General features: G+C 38.0%; 1 protein-coding gene across 1 annotated transcript; it reads right to left on the bottom strand.

Annotated features, from left to right (window-relative positions):
- Nucleotides 1–12,898: 12,898 nt before the first annotated feature.
- LOC149207089 (KH domain-containing protein At4g18375-like) lies at nucleotides 12,899–14,569 on the bottom strand. Its single transcript, XM_089397923.1, has one exon. It carries the CDS (start codon nucleotides 14,567–14,569, stop codon nucleotides 12,899–12,901), a length of 1,671 nt encoding a protein of 556 aa, XP_089254049.1.
- Nucleotides 14,570–20,431: the final 5,862 nt, after the last annotated feature.

The raw sequence follows: 20,431 nt of genomic DNA, 5'->3' as shown, positions 1-20,431 counted from the left end.
AGATCCAGAGGAACACAACATCAGTTTGAAGCACGAAGTCCAAGCAGCAGATCACCACAGATGGGTGAATCTAGTAGAGGGAGATTCACGCCTAGAGGAAGGGGACGAGGAAGAGATGTTAGGTGTTATACTTGTGGAGCATGGGGACATATGTCGCAGGACTGTCCTCATAACAAATTAGCAAGCCAGAGGGGTGCAAATGTGGCTGAGGGGGAGCCGAAACCACCTCGACTTGCAGAGAAGGAAGAACCACCGGAATAAGGTGAATCATTGCTGCTTAGAAGAACTTTGTTGAGATCAGAAAAAGAGATTGGAGAACCTGTGCAAAGAAAGAACTTGTTCAGGACTACATGCAAATCAAAGGGTAAGTGTTGTAAGGTTATAATTGATAGCGGGAGTACTGACAATCTTGTGTCTACAGAGATGGTGGGAAAGATTGGGTTAACAAGGAAAGCGCATCCTGCACCTTACAAAGTATCTTGGCTCCAGAAGGGTCATCAAGTCATCGTGACAGAACAATGTAATGTGGAAATGTGGATTGGCACATACAGAGATGTGATTTTATGTGACATAATGCCCATGGATGTATGTCACCTGTTATTAGGGAGACCATGGCAATTTGACCGAAAGGCGATTCATGATGGAAGAAGAAATACATATACCATAGAAAAGGATGGAGTTAAGCGTACGTTGCTGCCAATGAAGAATGATGCTGATAAAGAGCTGCCTGAAAATAATATTATGCTGATCAGTGTCAAAGAATTTCTACAAGAGGTGGATAAAAGCAAAGAGATGCATTTCGCTATCATGGGAAGGCCAAAGGTAATCTTAACCTCCACAAATTTAAATGATTTACCTGAAGAAATTCAATCTGTGTTAAATAGTTACATGGATATCATTGTGGATGAATTGTCGAGTGAATTACCACCGATTAGAAGTATAAGTCACCATATCGATTTAATACCAGGAGCAAGTCTACCTAATAAAGCTTCATATAGATTAACTCCTCAGGAAAACGCAGAAGTTGCAAGACAGGTTCAAGAGCTGATGGAAAAGGGGCTGATTCGAGAAAGTCTGAGTCCGTGTGCTGTGACAATGGTGCTTAGTCCGAAAAAGGGAGGAGAATGGCGCATGTGCACCGATTCCAGAGCTATCAACAAGATAACAGTCAGGTATAGATTTCCTTTGCCTAGGATGGATGATTTAATGGATTGTTTAAGTGGATCCAGGTACTTTACTAAGATAGATCTGAAAAGCGGGTATCATCAGATCAGAATCCGGGAAGGCGATGAGTGGAAAACAGCTTTCAAAACCAACAGTGGACTGTATGAGTGGTTAGTGATGCCTTTTGGGCTCACTAATGCGCCCAGCACATTCATGAGACTAATGAATGAGGTTCTAAAAGAATACACAGGTAAATTTGTTGTTGTTTACCTTGATGATATTCTAGTTTTCAGCAAAAGTAAAGAGGAGCATTTGGAACACTTGAAGTTAGTTTTGAAAACTCTGCAGAAAGAGAAACTACTAATCAATTTGAAGAAATGTAGTTTCATGAAAGAGGAGCTGGTATATTTGGGATTTGTGATTTCCAGAGATGGTTTGAAAATGGATCCGGAGAAGGTACAAGCAATCAGAAACTGGCCTACTCCCAGGAGTGTATTTGAGGTAAGAAGTTTCCATGGACTTGCTAGTTTCTACCGAAAATTTATAAAGGGATTTAGTCAAGTTTGTGCACCAATCCTTGAGACAATCAAGGAGGTCAATCAGCCATTTAGATGGATAGAAACAACTGACAGGGATTTTAATTTGTTGAAAAGGAAGATAATAGAAAAGCCTATTCTAGCATTGCCAAATTTCGACAAAGTATTTCAAGTGGAAACTGATGCAAGTGGAGAAGCAGTTGGTGCAGTGCTAAGCAAAGAGCAAAGGCCGATAGCATATTTTAGCGAAAAGTTAAATGATGCAAAGAAAAAATATTCTTCTTATGATAAAGAATTTTACGCTATTGTGCAGGCATTGAAAAAGTGGAGGCATTACTTATTGCCAAAGGAGTTAATCTTATATTCAGACAACCACACTTTGCAGTTTATTAATAATCAGCCAAAGCTAAATCTGAAGCACGCCAAGTGGGTGGAATTTCTGCATAGTTTCACTTTTGTAATAAAGCATAAAAGTGGTAAGTCTAATAAAGTGGTGGATGCATTAAGCAGGGTAAGTTTTATTTTGCAAGAATTTAAAGTGGGTGTTGTAGGTTTTGATGAAATGATAGAAATGTACAAGGATGATGAGGATTTTAAAGACATCTACACAACAGTGCAGAATCCGGTTAGCAGTAATAGAAGTCAATGGATGGATTACCTTGTTCAAGGAGGTCTGTTATTTAAAAGCAACAAATTATGCATTCCTAAAAGTTCCATGAGGGAGAACATCATTAAAGAGAAGCATAGTGGATGATTGTCTGGTCATTTTGGACAAGACAAAACTTTCGCTCAGGTGAATGCTTTTTATTATTGGCCAAAAATGCAAACTGATATTAAAAAGTTTGTTGAGAAATGCAGGGTATGTCAGTACGCCAAAGGAAGGAGTCAGAATACCAGTCTATATCAGCCATTGCCCATACCTGATCGACCATGGGATGTAGTGAGTATGGACTTTGTTCTGGGTTTACCAAAAACTCAGAGAGGAAACGATTCTATTTATGTTGTTGTAGACAGATTCTCTAAAATGGCCCATTTTATTGCTTGTAAGAAGACTAATGATGCCACACATATAGCAAATTTATTCTTTTCAGAGATTGTAAGATTGCATGGTTTACCTGTGAACATTGTATCAGATCGAGATACTAAATTTGTAGGGCATTTCTGGAGGACAATTTGGAAGAAACTGGGAACTAAACTCAGTTTTAGTTCAGCTTACCATCCTCAAACGGATGGTCAAACTGAAGTTGTAAACAAAAGTTTGGGGAATATATTAAGAAGTTTGGTACATCAGAATCCCAAACAGTGGGATCTAGCATTAGCTCAAGCTGAATTTTCTTACAATGACACACCAAACTGAAGCACTGGAATGAGTCCATTTCAGATTGTCTTTGGAATGCATCCGAGAGGAGTATATGAGCTAAGATACTTGGGGAAACAAGAAGCTAGAAGTGCAAGTGCTGAATATTTTGTTGAACAAATGCAGAAACTACAGGAAGAGGTTAAAGGTAAACTACAGGAAAGCAGCAAGAGATACAAGCAGAGAGCAGATCTGAAAAGAAGAGAAAAAGAGTTTCAGGTAGGAGATTTGGTCATGGCATATTTGAGGAAAGAAAGATTTCCTACAAAAACTTACAATAAGCTGAAACTGAAGAAGATAGGACCCTGTAAAATCAAAAGGAAATTTTCATCCAATGCATATGAGATTGAATTGCGGGAAGGGATCGGAATATCCCCCATTTTTAATATTGCAAACTTGTATCCATTGAGAGAGGCAGAAATAGAGTTGCAAACTGAAGCTACAGGTGATGAAGTTCAAACTGTGGATTGGGAAGAACAGGTGCCAAAAACATTCAAGAAAGAATTTGAAGCTATTTTAGATCAAAGGATATCCAAGAAAACTCGAGGACAAACATATTTTCAGTATCTTGTCAAGTGGAAAGAGCAGCCAATGGAAGATTCCAGTTGGTTGACAGCAACTGAATTGCAGAAATACGACATAAATCCTGAAAGTTTAAAGAACCAATCTTTTCTTCTCCAGGAGTCTGATGCAGGAGCATTGGACCTGGCCAGCAATGTGGAAAATTGTCCACATGTTGTGGCCTGACAGGGTGAAATTCATTGTTGTGTGTTAAAGTCCAGTTGCTAAAGAGGTCGATTTCATAAATAATTAGTTATTATTGTAATAGGTGTGTCTACCTTATTGATAAGATTGTTACAACAGATGTAAGTGAGCGCTACTAGTTACGAGTTTTATTTGTTAGAATTTTAAATTAGAAGATTGTGTATCGATTAGTTAGTAGACAATGTAATAAAAAAACGAAGAGATTTTCTTTGTGAGGGAGTTAGTTTTTGAGGTGTGATCTCCTATTAGATTGGATCGGATCAGAGCACCGAAAATTTCTAAAGGTAAATCCCTGGAATCGTGGCATCGAAGTTTGATGTGGAGTGTTATTTGTGGTAATTAAAGGTTCAGTGAATTGAAATCCTCCGCCAGTTCATGCGTTGGAGCGTATTGATTCCAGAATTCTCATGGGAGATCTCGATTAAAGTTGCATAGAATCGGAGGAAACAATATATCTCTATGTTTCTGTGACCGCCGATGGAAGAGATGCCGTTGTAACGTGTTGAATGTCGGTCAATAGATGTTCACAAATATTACAACCATGTTAATTGTTAAATGCGGATATATCGCACTGGGATTGCATCAATCTAATAAGGCTTTGTGTTCTCTGTTAATGACAGGGAAATGCAACGTAGATATGTTGCAAATATGTTTGTTCCTGTTAAAAAAAACAGTGGTTTGTACCTGTTAGAGGGGCGATCCAAACCGGCACATGCATTGATGTTAGGCAGGTCAGAATTCTGTATATCACGTTCTAAGTCATTGAAATGAAAACGCAGATCTCCTGCGTTAGGCAGAATTTCCACAGGTTGAAATTACATTCCATATCACGTCAAACTTCTGGGCATTGTTATATGGTGTAAAAGCATTTTAACGCAGATATAAAAAGACTGATAGTATTTCTATTGCGTCCTGTATGAATGCAGAAAAGAGATTCAGATCCTGTGTTAATGTGAAACAGGATTTCTATTTCGACATTCCAGCGTTTTAGAAGTCAACAAGGAATTTTTGTTTGTATTTTCTTAAATCCATTGCTCATAATACTATAGGAGTGCGCTAAGAGCTACGGGTACATTAGAATTAAAAAAAAAAGTTTATAATCTGTCAAATGGAGAAATTTGAGAAACATTTTATAATATGGTTGGGTATGGTCAACAATAATGGTTAGCCAAGGTCTTTATTGTTGAATATGGTCAACCATAATTATCAATCATGATCTATATGGTTGAATATGGTCAATAATGTTCAACCCTATTTAAGCATGGTCAAACCCATTAAGCATCTCAACAATTAATGTAATCATTATTGTAACTATCAATATACTCCACACATGTGAGTTGTAACTATCACAACCACATTTATGTGGTTGATATACACTGATTGGTGGAATGACGTTAACTGGTTTATATAAACCACATTAGTAAACATGGTTGTGCTAGTCATAGAATGAATAAGAAAATATAATAATCCACCAATATCTCCTTGTAATGCTTCTTTCCTTCTTTCAATAAGCATCCTAATAAGGGAACATGACACTTTATTATTATATAATGTCGCCATGTTGTTGAGATTTTCGGTTTTAATAAATTAGGCAAAAATCTCAGTAGGTGACAACAATAAGATTGAGTTTCTATATTAGCTCTATTTTGTTGGGAGAGAGTTAATGCATCCTATATTTGTTGTAAGAGGATTTATGAGGCAGTTAGATTCTCTTAGCTATAAAACAGTTGTCCATACGGATTGGGATAGGGGTGTGAGATTTTGTGAGGAACTTGATTATCTTGCAATCTCCTGTTTGATAATAAAAAGATTTCTGATGCCTATGTTTGGTGGACGTAGCCCAAATTGGTTGGGTGAACCACGTTAAACCTCTGTGTCTTTTGTGTATGATTTTATGTTGTTGTTGTCTTTTGTTTTAGCTGCGCACCGTTGGCTCTAACAAGTGGTATCAGAGTGAGTTGGAGGAGTGGCACAGCAGAGGTGTGGCGGGCTCAAGTTTGCTGGAGGCTGGAGATCGTTTGAAACTGCCTGCGCGGTGCCTAAAGCTTTTACGCGTATATGAAACCATGGGACAGACTCCAGGCACTGTTTACACCTGCTGTTTGGAATTGCGCTGTTTACATTTTTTTTTTATTGCACTGTTTGACATTGCGCTGGCCGAACGGTGGTGCTAGCATGATCCACGAATTGGTGCAGCGTTAGAATGTATGCAACACTCGCAGCATATAATCCTATGTAGCATATATGTATGCAGCATATACGCGAATAATCCTTGAACCACGAGTAGAGCATTTGAAACTGTCTGCGCGCTGGTCATCAAGCACACAACGATGAATAGTTACATGTGTTTTCTTCACGCTGATGTCCCAGTTCTATAAAGCACGAGTATCGGTGTGGATGAAGCATTGTTTACGGTGTTTAGAGTGTTCAGAGCGTATTGACAAAGACTGTGTTGGCGTGTTCAGAGTGTTCAGTCGGATCGGTGGTGTTTTCCAACAGTTTTGGCAGTTGGCGTGCATAAGTCCTGAACGGGTGCGACAAGCATTGGCATTGGCGCGGGTCCGATATTCTTAATCGCACCAGCGCGCTAAGAGCCGAATGGGCGCGAAATTACAGGTATACTCGTGCCAATTTTTAACACTTAAACCGTTTTTCAGTTGGCGCGGATCTTTTGTTGTTCATCAAGCGCCAAGCTCAGTTTCTGATTTTCTGTGCGCCAATCCGTTTACACTGTTTTTTAATTGTAATTTGAAATTCAAACAGCAAAGGGATTTTTAATATAAAGTAAAGGCAATGTAAAATAAGGCATAGGCATTTTTTTTTTATTAACTTCTTTTATTTAAAAGTTGGAATTGGAGATTGTTTGTTTTAAACGACATGGCAAAAACTCAGAGTGCCCAATTTGAAATCGAGAAGTTTAATGGCAAAAATAACTTCGAGATCTGGAAGGTAAAGATGCATGATCTGCTGGTACAACAAGGTGTGGCGAAGGCGTTGTTGGGCAAATCCAAATAGCCATACAATGTCACAGATAATGAGTGGGCCGAGATGGATGAAAGAGCAGTGAGTGCTATTCGGCTGTGTTTGGCGGATGATGTGTTGTTTAACATCATGTCAGAGAAAATAGCTGCAGGCCTGTGGTCAAAGCTTGAGAAGCTCTATATGATGAAATCCTTAACAAATCGAATTCTTCTGAAGCCGCAGCTATACAGTTTGCGAATGAAGGAAGGTACATCGATTACTGATCATTTGGATGTTTTTAATACTCTACTGGTGCATTAGAAAGCATAGAAGTAAAATTTAAATCCGAGGATAAAGCCATAACTTTATTGTGCTCGTTGCTTGAGTCATGGGATCATTTTGTTACTTCTATAAGTCTTAGTTCATTAGAAACCATTGAATTTGATGATGTCGTAGGAGCTTTGTTGTCCGAGGAGACCAGGAAGCGGTCGAATGCTGACACCTCTACATCAGAGGCAATGATGGCTAGAGGTCGTTCTAGAGAAACGCTCTGGTAAGCACAACGATTCACATTCAAAGTCAAAAGGAAAGAAGAGTAAAGTAAAGTGTTGGTTTTGTGGAAAATCGGGGCACCTGAAGAAGGATTGCTAGAAGAGACAACAAACTTCTAAAGAAGCTTCATCGACAGAGAAGAAGGAAGCAAACACGACCGATACAGGTTCGGCATCTGGTTCAGGTATGAACGACGAAGTGTTATCAGTTAATTTGTCAAATCATGATCAACATAGGTTGTTAGATTCCGGTGCATCAAACCACATGTGTATTCATAGAGAATGGTTTAAGACATATAGATCAATTAATGATGGAGTCGTGTACATGGGTAATGATGTCACATCTAATATTGTGGGAATAGGGAGTATACAGCTGCAAATGTTTGATGGGACAACTAAAATGTTAACTGATGTGAGACATGTACCAGATTTAAGGAAAAATTTAATTTCACTAGGAGCACTTGACACAAATGGATATAAAACTGTAATTCAAGGTGGAGTAATGAAAATCTATAAAGTTATTTTACTAGTAATGAAAGCTAAGAAGGTAGGAAATCTATTTCAGTTAGAAGGAAGAATAGGGTTAGTTCATGTGTCTACGGTGTCTGAACATGACAGTAGTTCCATTTGCCTATGGCATCAAAGGTTGGGCCATATGAGCGAAAGAGGGTTAAAGATTTTGGCTGATCGCAAGTTACTTCCTAATCTAAGGTCTAGAAAGTTAGATTTCTGTAAACATTGTTTGTTTGGCAAACAAAGTAAGAAAAAGTTTAAAACAGACAAACATACTAGTAAAGGAATACTTGATTATATCCATTCAGATGTTTGGGGTCCAGCACCTACAACCTCGTATGGTGGCTCGTCATATTTTGTATCATTTATTAATGACTTTTCTAGGAAAGTGTGGGTCTACATGTTGAAAAGGAAGTCTGATGTTTTTACAGTTTTCAAGCAGTTTAGAGCATTGGTAGAAAACATCACTGGTAGAACTATAAAATGTTTAAGAACTGACAATGGTGGTGAGTTTATCTCCAAGGAGTTTTAAAACTATTGCAAGGATCCAGGGATCGAGAGACATAAGACTACTGTTTATACTCCTCAACAAAATGGAGTTGCTGAACGCATGAAAAGGACTCTTTTGGAGAGAGCAAGGAGTATGGTGAGTAACGCTGGTTTGCAGAAGGAGTTGTGGATAGAAGCGGTGGCTACAGCTTGTTATGTGATAAATTGATCACCATCGACAGCGATAGGTTGCAAGATTCCTCAAGAGGTATGGAAAGGTCACCCTTGTGATTATTATAAACTCAGAGTGTTTGGTTGTGATGCATATGCTCTAGTGCCTAAACATCAGCGCACTAAATTAGATCCAAAATGAAAAAGGTATATCTTTGTTGGGTATGGTGATGGAACAAAGGGATTTAGATTGTGGGATCCTACTACCCGCAAAATCATCATCAACAGAGATGTAAAGTTTGATGAATCCTCTCTTGTACAGTTAGATGTAGATAATAAATTGAAACAGGATGATGTATCTGATTTTCAGCACATTTAGTTTGACAGCAGTTCTAATGATAGTCATGATGACCATAGTTCAGATTCTAGTCATGAACAGGTTTCAGAATCAGATTATGAACAGGGTTCAGATGTAGGTCATGAACAGGTCTAGATGGTGATCATGAAAAAGTTCCTATAGATGGTAGTCAGCCAATCGTGGAAGCACCAGAAACATCCTTAAGTAGGTCTACGAGAATCAAACGCCCTCCGAAAAGATATGATGATTATGTTACTTCAGTTGAATTTACCACTAATGACGATGAACCTCTATGCTATCAGGAAGCTATAGAAGGTTCGAAAAGTGACAAATGGAAAGTAGCTATGAAGGACGAAATGATGGCCTTAGGTAAGAATGGCACATGGGATCTGGTTGAACTTCTGAAAGGCAGGAAAACTGTGGGATGTAAATGGGTTTTCAAGGTGAAACGGGGTGTGAATGATACGGAGGACAGATACAAAGCAAGGCTGGTTGCAAAAGGGTTTTCTCAGAAAGCGGGCATTGACTTTCATGAGATATTTTCACCAGTAGTTAAAATAGTTTCAATTCGCATTGTGTTAGCATTAGTCGCTTTGCTTGATTTAGAATTACAGCAACTAGATGTTAAGACTGCATTTTTACATGGAGATTTAGGTGAGGAAATTTATATGGAACAACCGGAAGGGTTTGTTTAGTATCGCAATAAGAAATTTGTTTGTAGGCTCAAGAAGTCATGGTATGGTCTGAAGCATTCACCTCGACAATGGTACAAGAAATTTGATTCTTTCATGTTGAGTCAAAAATATATAGGAAGTGAATATGATCATTGTGTTTACTTTAAGCAATTAAGTAATGGAATGTTCATTATCTTAGTGTTGTATGTTGACGATATTCTTTTACCAAGCAAAAGCATTGAAGAAATCAACAGGTTAAAGACTCAGATGGCGAGGACATTTGATATGAAAGATCTAGGAGCAGCAAGACAGATTTTGGGCATGGAGATTTTTAGAGACTGGAGCAATGGTAAGCTGTGGCTATCACAACAGAAGTATATTGAGAAAATACTTTTGAGGTTTGGTATGAACAATGTGAAGCCTGTGTCAGTCCCTTTAACTTCCCATTTTAAGCTTTCTTCCAGTTTATGTCCTAATACAGATGAAGAAAAGGATTATATGTCTCAGATTCCATATGCCAATGTAGTAGGTTGTTTGATGTATGCGATGGTTTGTACTCGACCAGATATTTCACATACAGTTGGGGTTGTTAGCAGGTATATGGAAAATCCGAGTAAAGAACACTGGTCCGCAGTGAAATGGGTGCTTCGGTATTTGAGAGGCACAAGTAGTTATTGTATCACTTACAATAAGAGTAGTGAATTCGTTTGCGGGTATGTTGATTCCGATTTTGCAGGTGATTTGGATAAGAGAAGGTCAACTTCAGGGTATGTCTTTACTCTTGTAGGTGGATATATTAGTTGGATGTCAAAGCTACAAAACATTGTTGCTTTATTCACTACTGAAGCAGAATACATTGCTGCTTCTCATGCTTGCAAAGAAGCGGTTTGGCTGAAAGGTTTGGTTGGTGAGTTTGGTAGGCTACAGGACAACATCAAGTTACTTTGTGATAGTCAAAGTGCAATACATTTGGCTAAGAATCCGGCCTATCATAGTAAATCAAAGCATATGCCAATAAAGTACCATTTTGTAAGCCAGGTTATCATTGAAAGGGGAGTCTCTCTTGAAAAGGTGCATACAAAGGAAAACTATGCAGACATGTTCACGAAACCAGTTTTGTTAAAGAAGCTGCGTTGGTGTTTGGCTTCTCTTGGCTTGCAGAAAAAATAAATAATAAAGAAACAGGGTATCAGGCTAATTGTTGTCAAGGTGGAGATTGTTGAGATTTTCAGTTTTAATAAATTAGGCAAAAATCTCAGCAGGTGACAACAATAAGATTGAGTTGCTATATTAGCTCTATTTTGTTGGGAGAGAGTTAATGCATCCTATATTTGTTGTAAGAGGATTTATGAGGCAGTTAGATTCTCTTAGCTATAAAACAGGTGTCCATACGGATTGGGATGGGGGTGTGAGAGCTTGTGAGAACTTGATTATTTTGTAATCTCCTGTTTGATAATTAAAAGATTGTCGATGCCTATGTTTGGTGGGCGTAGCCGAGATTGGTTGGGTGAACCACGTTAAACCTTTGTGCCTTTTGTGTGTGATTTTATGTTGTTGTTGTCTTTTGTTTGAGCTGCGCACCATTGGCTCTAACACATGTTCCCTTTTTCTTCAACAAATCATGGATGTTGAACCACATTTGTTGTGATCATGCAAGTCAATGCATGGGCATGGACCAACACATTCCACAAGCACGCAGATGAATGCATGCACATGGATTAACACTTACCATGAGCATTTAGGTCATGAGTAGATTCTCCAACATATTTGATGGATGCTCCACATAGCTCTCCCCATGTTTTAAAAAAATATTAAACTTCATATTCAGAGCCATTGTGCACTATTTCCCTTTTCTTTGGCAGCTCACTCTTCATGCACTTCAAACATTCACATCCAACCTTTCACTCTCTCCATAGATTGTTCTTTTCCATCGATCACTCCTAAGCTCTTTCAATCCACCGGGGATAATTTTTCAAGTGCATGAAGCGTCAACTGAGTTTCCTAATCTGTAATATTCACCTCCAAATTTTTATTCACCTCAATAATCAAGCTCCCTTGTATGTAATTAAAAACATTCACCTCCATTTTTTTTCACCTCAGTAACCAAGTTGTTTTCTATGAAGTCAAATCTCATCATACTTAGGCAAAGTTTCACCTTGGTTTATGTGGAAATCTTCTTCACAATGGTCCTTCATACAACCATGTTGTAAATTATATCCCCTTATTCCATATCCAAGATATGCATCATAATCTTCACTTTTGATGGGCCTCTATTTTGCACAACTTGCAAATCAACATTATCTTCAATGATTTTATCTTCTATAATTTATTCGATGATGTATTTAGCTACAAAATTCTTGTCTTTTCAATTTTCACTAAACAAGTTTAGCATACTCCAAATGGGTGTTGATCCATTGGATGCAAAACTGTTCCAATTTGCAACATTATTCTTCTCTTCTTCATCATTTAATCCTCCTTGAATGGTTCGAACAACACTCTGTCAATCAAGAAATTCCACTTCTTTTAGGTCACAAAACACTTACACAACTCCTATGAATGCTTTTGCAATGCTCCTATGAGTAGCATTGAAAATGTTCCTCAACTACCCCCATACATCATTACTTTCCTTCATTTAATTGTTGCCCTAATAAAGGAACATGAAGCTTTGTTAGTATAGTGCTCCCATGCTTCTCTTTCCCCAACAATGCATAGACATGGAGCAACACTTATGGGAGCATGTGGATTAATGTATGGACATGGACAAACACTTGCCACAAGTATGCATATCAATGCATGGACATGGAAAAACATTTGCCACAAGCATATATATCAATGCATGGACATGGACCAACACTTGCCATAAGCACATAGATCATGAGTAGAATGTTCAAGGCACAAACCAATACATGCCATCTCAATCCCCGTAATCCTCTTAATGAATTGTAAACATTGCTATATGAACAATATAACCAAGATTCACAATAAAAAGCTAATAAGTATGTACAATAACATTATTGAAATGGAAACTGTTTCTATTCACTTATATAATTTTTTTCATCCATGGAAATTTATTATTATGTTTTGAATCTCTAGTTTTTTCTAAAATTATTTATAGAATATAATTTTATATAACATTTTATAAATGAAATAGAAAATAAATTATTTTAATTTTTTAATTATAAACATAAAAATACATCATAAATTTCCTCAATTTATTTCATTAACCTGATGAATTTAAATGAAATCAATTAAGTAAACTGAAATTTGATAATCACTTAATACGGTAGATATTTATAAATAATATGTATTTAAAAAATGAATTAATGAAAAAAAGAAAATTTTACAATAGAGCACCTGATCTACCTTGGCAATCCTAGATCATATTGCCTTGTGCCATAACTTAATGATGAAAGAGGGATCGCAGTGGGTACAGATAGACTAGACAAAAGAGGCACTGTGTGGGCGTTGGTAGCATCATGAAACTTCTCTTTGAAAATGTTTTCCCTCATCCTTTTTGTAATTTGGATGAGTGCATCTCTAGCAACACTCCGCTCTCCAGTAACCTGAACCAGCTCCTCATTTTGGGAGGCGCATTTGGGTCGCTCCTCTTTGCGAAATATGCGAATATTTGCTCCAGTGTGCTTCCGCATCTCACTGATGATGTTGCCACCTTTACCAAGAAGGCAACCAATGTGCTTTGACGGAACAAGAAGCCTTGTACAAATGCTACCTTCATCATTGTCACTACTAGTCTTTCCTTGCAATTGGAGGACTGCCTCAAGCGTAGGTGAAACCCCATCAATAGCCAACTCTGTTGAAGAAACTACAATTACACGTTCATCTGAATCTGATTGTGCGTCTTCAACCTTAATACTTGCTCCTGTGCCTTTCCTCATGCTTTTGATGATATTGCCGCCCTTACCAATCACACCTCCAATTTTATCATTTGGGCATACTATTCGAATACAAAACTCCTCCGGACTTTTCTCAATAGCAAAATTCCCAGATTTTGGAGCAATGGGAAGAGCAGGGTTATAACTAAGAGACCATGAACTTCGAGCAGCTTCACTTCCATATCCTCCCAGTGCTGGTAAATGGCCGGAGCCATAAGTACCATTTACTCTTGGAGCACCTGAACTGTGATGAGCAAACAGAGAATCTCGTTGCGGAACATAATTTGGCGGAGTAAATAATGCAGGCACACCAGAAGGAACGAGTGACTTTGGGTTCGTTGCAGATAAAATATCACTCCAAGGAATTTGTTCTTTAGGTGGGTGTTTATACAGAAAAGCTGAAACTGCATACAGTGCTTTCTTGACAGTGTTTGCATCTCCAGATATGACAACAACTTCACCAAAACTAAAAGCAAAGCCTGGCAACTCATCTTTTGGGCGTATCTGAATTTGTGCCCCCGATTCGCTTCTCAACTTTTGAATGTTATTTCCACCTTTTCCAATTAAACCTCCAATCTGGCTATTAGCAGCCAGCAACCGAGCAATGTGTTGTCTCTCTCTGTCGACGTCATTATCAGTGCCAGAAGATTGTTGGACAATAAGAGAGTGCACTCTAAGAAGAGCATCCTGAGCAGGACACACAGGTTCAACTTCCTTCTCATTGCAATCCTCGCCATCTTGCTCCTTGTGGTTGGTTGACGGGGAGCTGAAGATTACTATGACGCGCTCATCAACGCCTGGAACAGTATCTGTAACTTTGATGTTCGAACGCGTCTGCTGCCTCAGAGATTTTATAACTTTACCCGCCTTTCCTATAACACTTCCTACCACATTAACAGGACATAATATGCGATACACAGGACTGTCAGCGCCAGGCAAAGCTCGCTCTCTACCGGTGCCAGAGTTCAGCCTCTTATTTCCATCATTGTTCTCTGGAACCTCATTTTCCCTGCGTGCTCGCTTTCCAATGGCAGCGTAAAACCCGTCCATTGCAGGCAATCCTTTCACTTTTACAGATGAGATGTCTCCTTCTTTTAACCAAAAAGAGCTGAGCCACGACAAGTTGTTCGTGTACATGAATCCTATCTGTCTTCGTAAGTCTCCCGCACCCTCCCGTCAAGGCCACTGATTTGCTCCTTTTATATGACATGCGTTAGGGCTTAGTAATGCCGACAACTTGTTCACCCGGTACCCTTGTCTTAAGACCGACGTGTGTAAGTTTGGTTTCCACTTCAATAATAGTATCATATTTTCATATTCTTATATCAATATTAATATAAGGGGAAGAAGAGTTCACAAATGGGTTACAATAAGGGAACGAATATTTCTGAAGTTTGTTAGTTAAATTTATTTATTGTTGAATTTGCATTAATTATGTTTTGATTACAAATATTTGTCTAAAATATTAAATAAACAAATTTTTATTTTTGTAATATACTAAAAATATAATTTTGCACCCACTCATTTTGTACACATTTACTCTTCTTCGACCCAGCTCATCATATTGATGAACATTTCTTTTTATTACTAATGATGACTGCCATCTTTTGAGATTCGTAGAGTGGGAAGGCATCTCCCATCCATGACGGAGCCTAGGACTTCATCTTGTGAGGTGGACTAGTCATATTTGGGTAAGCTCTTATCCAAGTTGTTGGAGTCACTCCAAGGGTTGCTAGCAAACTTGAACCATAGAGGATTTGTAGAAGATAAGGAGAGGGAGACTTATCAACTCCTAATGAACACCAAATTCGAACTACTATAGAGTAAAGTAGAGATGTTCAAGACTGAGATTTGGGTTGATTTGAAAACTATGGAAAACAAAGTGTCTAAAATCAAAGGATGAAGTGGGACCAACTAAGAGCAAACAAAAAAAAAAGCAAAGTCACCCAATAGGAAAATAAAGCAGAAAAGTACTCAAGCGGGGCTTGGAACACTTGTCTCAGAATGGTCTTCCAATGCCAAATAAATCCCCACAGTTAGAATCCTTTAAATGCTATGTATATATAGTTCTATTATGTTGTTTTCGTAAGGCATATAACAGGCTTCGTTTGGGAATGCTAGGCAAAAATAGCCACAATAATAGGCTAACTATAGTGTGGACATCTGAAGGAAGTTTAATCATTGAATATGTAGACCAATGTACAAGTTGTGGCCCTGAAACCAACTCTTTATATTAATGAAAATGTTGACCTGCTCTTAAAAAAAGTAAAACTTAATCCATCCATCTTAACTCCATATTTATCAAGTGTCGAGAAGGATCAAGTCTCTAGACATGCAAACCTTTCCTCAAGTTTTTCACTCAAAAGTAGGTTTGCACCTTGAGATATTTGGGCCCTCATTAAGACATATATAGGTTTCTCTTGTAGCAAATGAAAATTTCAACATTACTAGAAATGTCAAAAATAAAAGGAAATACATTGAAATATAATAAGTAAGAAAAAAATCAATGGCTAACATAAACAATTATTTCAATTGTTTATTGCTATATGAAATTCTTAAACATGTGAAATGTTTTTTTGGCTACATTGTATCCATTAATGCATATAATAATTAAGCTATGTTTATTTTGAAATAGGGATTTCAAAGTTTTAATTTAATTATTCATGATTACGAGGTGGACGGTAAGGATTTAACCACCAAGGGATATTGTAGAATATTCTTAGTAGTAGTGATAGATCAAAAATTGAGATTTATCTCAAAAGGGTTAATCCCTTTTCTACCATTTTAATTAATTCATTAATAAAAAAATGTCATATGAATATGGGATATGACTTTAATAATGAATAATGAATAATAATATAGAATAAAGTTATAAATTAGTTAATTTTTATGATTTTTCTTTGAAATCTTGTTAATGTGAGATGTATCATGAGGTAAGTGTGTTAATGCTTGCTATTGGAGCTGAGAGATGCTCCTCCCAATATGAAAGAGATGTTGTAATGTTCTATTATGTAAACATTTTGTCTAAGTCAAATAAAACAAATATGTATATATATATATATATATATATTTTTTTTTTTTTTTTTCGATGTGGTTCACGGGGCACCGGAGGTGGGCCGCTACGTCCACGTAAAGCTGCACGGCCATCAGGCCTGACCCCGAGGGCGTCGAGGAGATTTGACCCCGTGACCTCCCAAACCGGGAGAGTACTATCAACGGGAACTCGACCATTTGAGCTATCCCTCGGGGCTATATATATATATATATATATATATATATATATATATATACATATATACATATACATATACATATACATATACATATATATATATATATATAGCTGGGATGCATCTTAAATTTGAACCTATCAAGCGTGAGAGAGATCAAATCTCTAGATGTGCAAACCTTTCCTCAAGTTTTCCCTTCAAAAAAGATGTTTTCATCTTATATATTTAATCCTCTCGAAGCTTGATAGATCCAAAGTTAAGATGGATCTAGGTTGATTATATTGGTAGGAATGCCAATTTTGGAATAGGACTTCAAGAATTTTAATTTATTCATAGAAAATTATTGGATAGATGGTAAGGATTTAATTTTGAAAATTAAAAGTCAATAAAAAGAAACAAAAAAACCCATGGCTAACAAGAAAAATTGTCTGAGTTGTTTTTTCCCCTTAAAACTTGTAATATTATGAAAAATATTTTTGACAATATTATATACATTAATGTATATAATATAAATATAATAATATTATATATGCTTATTATTGACAAGTATATGATATAAATTTATTTTACATTTAACTAGTTGCATTATATATCTCCGTGTCTGTATGAGATATTTAAATCTCTTTTTACTTTTAGGTTAAACTCTTCAATCCTCCTTTACAAATTCTATGAGTACATGCCATTTTTTATTTATTTTTCTAGTTATCCTTTAACAAATAACACCAATTAAAACGAGGGTTTCGACAACCATGGCCGCCGTTCAAAATCCGTCTGTCGTCGGCGCTGTAAGAGATGGCCAGGCGCTGTCTAGTAACATTGGTTACAGAAATTCCAAGTGTGACAGTTTTCTCGCAGACATGGACGCGATTTCTAACTGTGATTTTCTGAAAAGTGCGAAGTCTCCTCCGTCAGCTTGCAAGTGGGAGGAGCTTCCATGGCTGAAGGCCAAGGGTTATTACAGCGTCGCTGCTTTCGTAGCCAACAAGCTGGAGCTCTCGTTGAGGCTCTCGTGGCTTCATTCTCACAGCAAGAAACGGAGTTCCAGGATGAATTCTACGGCGAATAGCCATGAAGTGCACAAAAATGGAAGAGATTTGGCAGGGTTTGCTTCAAATGTGTTCTGGAGGAAGAAAGCCTGCGTCGATTGGTGGTCTAATGTGAACGAGACGACCAGAGAGGAAGCATTTAAGCATGTCGTTGCAAAGGTCGCCAAATTTGAGGAGGATGCGGGGCATATGTTTGACAAAACGCCCCTTCGAGATTTTATCCCAAACAGGGGCCTGTTCTCTGTTTCAGCTCAAACGGAATGCGCTGGAAAGGTATTAAGTCTCCGGCTTAACTCCCAAGACTCAACTACCATGAATACAGGACATGCGCAGAAGGACTGTATGGACAAGGCACTTCTGGCCAGAAGCAAGCAGCGAATCTGCTCCTCACTCTCGCCAGACTTGTTTGCAGAGATTCCTCTTTTGATTCAGCCAGATCTGTTGGAAGAATCTCAGGAATTTCAAATCCAAGTCAAGCTACTGGGAAAGACAAGGATGCATTGGGTTCGAGCAACAAATCTAGTCCAGGATCTACTGCAAAAACTGGAATGCCAGCTGGGGATCCCCTCCTCCCTCATCAGATTGTTATATAAGGGTAAGCAACTATTGAATACCCAACCTCTCTCTTTCTACAACATTCATAAGGACGCCTCCATCGAGGCTTCTTTTCGTTTAAGAGGTGGTTCTTTTGGGCAGACCTCCTCTGCCCCTTTTTTCTCTTACAAAGATGCAGCTAGCAAAGACGCTGCCCAACCTCAGTCTTCTTCGAAAACAGCCCATCCAAACGGGGCTCCAAAGCCTTTTTTGGTAGATAAATCAGAGGAAATTCCCTCCCTCAATTTCACTCATCCTGAGATTGAAAATCGTTTACAGATTTTCGAAGAATCGGCACTCATATGCAGATTTAATGGGCTTTGGCCACGCACAGCAGATCTTTACCAATGGATACACTCCACTTGGACCAAAAAAAGCAAGATTTACTTATGTTCAAAAGGATTCTTCATTGTGGTTTTTGACTCAAATGAAGATTACCAGAAGGCCTTAATGGAAGGCCCTTGGTTCTGGGGTGCGGCTGGGCTCTTTCTCACCCCCTGGTTTCCAGATTTTGACCCTTCTACAGCAGTCATCACCAAGCTTCCCATTTGGGTCAGGCTCCCGAATCTTCCAGCTCATCTATGGCATGCATCTGTTTTCATAGCCATTGCAGAATCTTTGGGACGGTACCTGGCTATAGACAGCTCAAGAAAGGAAAATGGTCTTTACACCTACGGCAGACTTTGTGCAGAAATAGACATCAGTAAAGGACTACCGGATCAGATTAATCTCAAGATTGGAGATTTCCATTGGACTCAAACCTTAGATTACGAGAACACAGCCTTCAGATGCCGCCACTGCCATCAAACGGGGCACCACCAAAATACATGTTCTCAGTTCCTCCAAAAAAAGAAGAATCTAAATCGCAAACCCAAATCCAAGCGCTGGAATCCTTGTGAGCCTCCCCGTTCAATGTACAATCTAGATTTCTCTAGCTCGGGGGAGGAGGAAACTGAAGATGTTTTGTAGAATGATGAGGCTACAGTAGCAGATGTGAAGAATGATGTGATTCCGATGGACACTCCCTCGGGTGCTCCAGCAGCATCCTCTGACCCACAGCTTTCTCAAAAACGTACTCATTTGTCTTCTTCCTCAGATTCTGACAAGGAGATTCTGCCGCCAATGCAGAATAGTCTTCAGATTGTCTTGGCTCAGCCAAACTCCACTGGGTGGGTCAAAGTAAACAAGAAAAAAGGCAAAAAATGTCGTGTGGCTGGAAATGACTCCTCGGGGTAGTTCTCTGAGCCGAGTTCTTTCTTTTTGTTCTCCTTTGTCTACTTAGTCCTTTCATGGAATGTCTCTTAGCGCGAGGTGGTTAGCCTTTCACCGATGGCTCCCTTGCTTTTCTGCTTCGCTTGCTTGCAAGCTTGATTGTACTATACTTTTCTTTTCTTAATAGAATTAGTCTTATTCAGAAAAAAAAAAAAACAAATAACACCAATTACTTATATACTTACTCATATTTAGTTTAAATATTCATTGCGTATTTTTCTAACTTCTTCTTGAGGGACTAAGATGACATGCAACACCTGTTAATTTACTCATGTAAATGTAAATAAAATCTCTCTCTCTCTCTCTCTCTCTCTCTCTCTCTCTCTCTCTCTCTCTATATATATATATGTTCAAAGCTCATATAAGTGTTACAAAATTTTGATGTTATAGGAGAATCTCTCTATTGTTAGATACATAGATATCAAGATTCCTTTGTATTTTGAGTCCAAACATAAAAAATTTCCTATAGAGGATAAATTGCACACTATAAAAGAAATAGATAACACATAACATGGAGAGAAGGAAAGAAAGGTCTGCATGGGTGGAACTATGTTTTTCCAATGGCCCAAAAACCAAAATTCTTCCTTAGACTAAACTTACGGATATGATATGAACCAAAAGTATAATTTAATATAGATAAAACATCAATGAGGGGGGACAAGATGGTAAAGAATCATGAGCATCAAATTGATCCATTAGGATGACCACAATTGATGTAGAGGATCTATTCAAGAAGTCATCTTTCTAATTCATTATTTCCTGATGTTGAGGAACCACAACTGCAATTGGGTTATCAATGCTACAAACCCTTTGCTCCAGAGAGTTAATCTCTTGCTTGAGTTTTATTAAAATTCTTA

Source organism: Pinus tabuliformis, chromosome 1_2 (genome assembly GCF_031772625.1).
Source record: "Pinus tabuliformis cultivar Carrire ecotype Pingquan chromosome 1_2, CPIR1, whole genome shotgun sequence".
In the NCBI taxonomy this organism is placed as follows: Eukaryota; Viridiplantae; Streptophyta; class Pinopsida; order Pinales; family Pinaceae; genus Pinus; species Pinus tabuliformis.
Note: the sequence above shows the minus strand (reverse complement) of the source record. Positions and strands in the feature narration are given on the sequence as shown.

Coding starts and splice junctions, on each gene's coding strand:
- LOC149207089 (XM_089397923.1), bottom strand. CDS start 14,569: ATGTACACGAACAACTTGTCGTGGCTCAGCTCTTTTTGGTTAAAAGAA.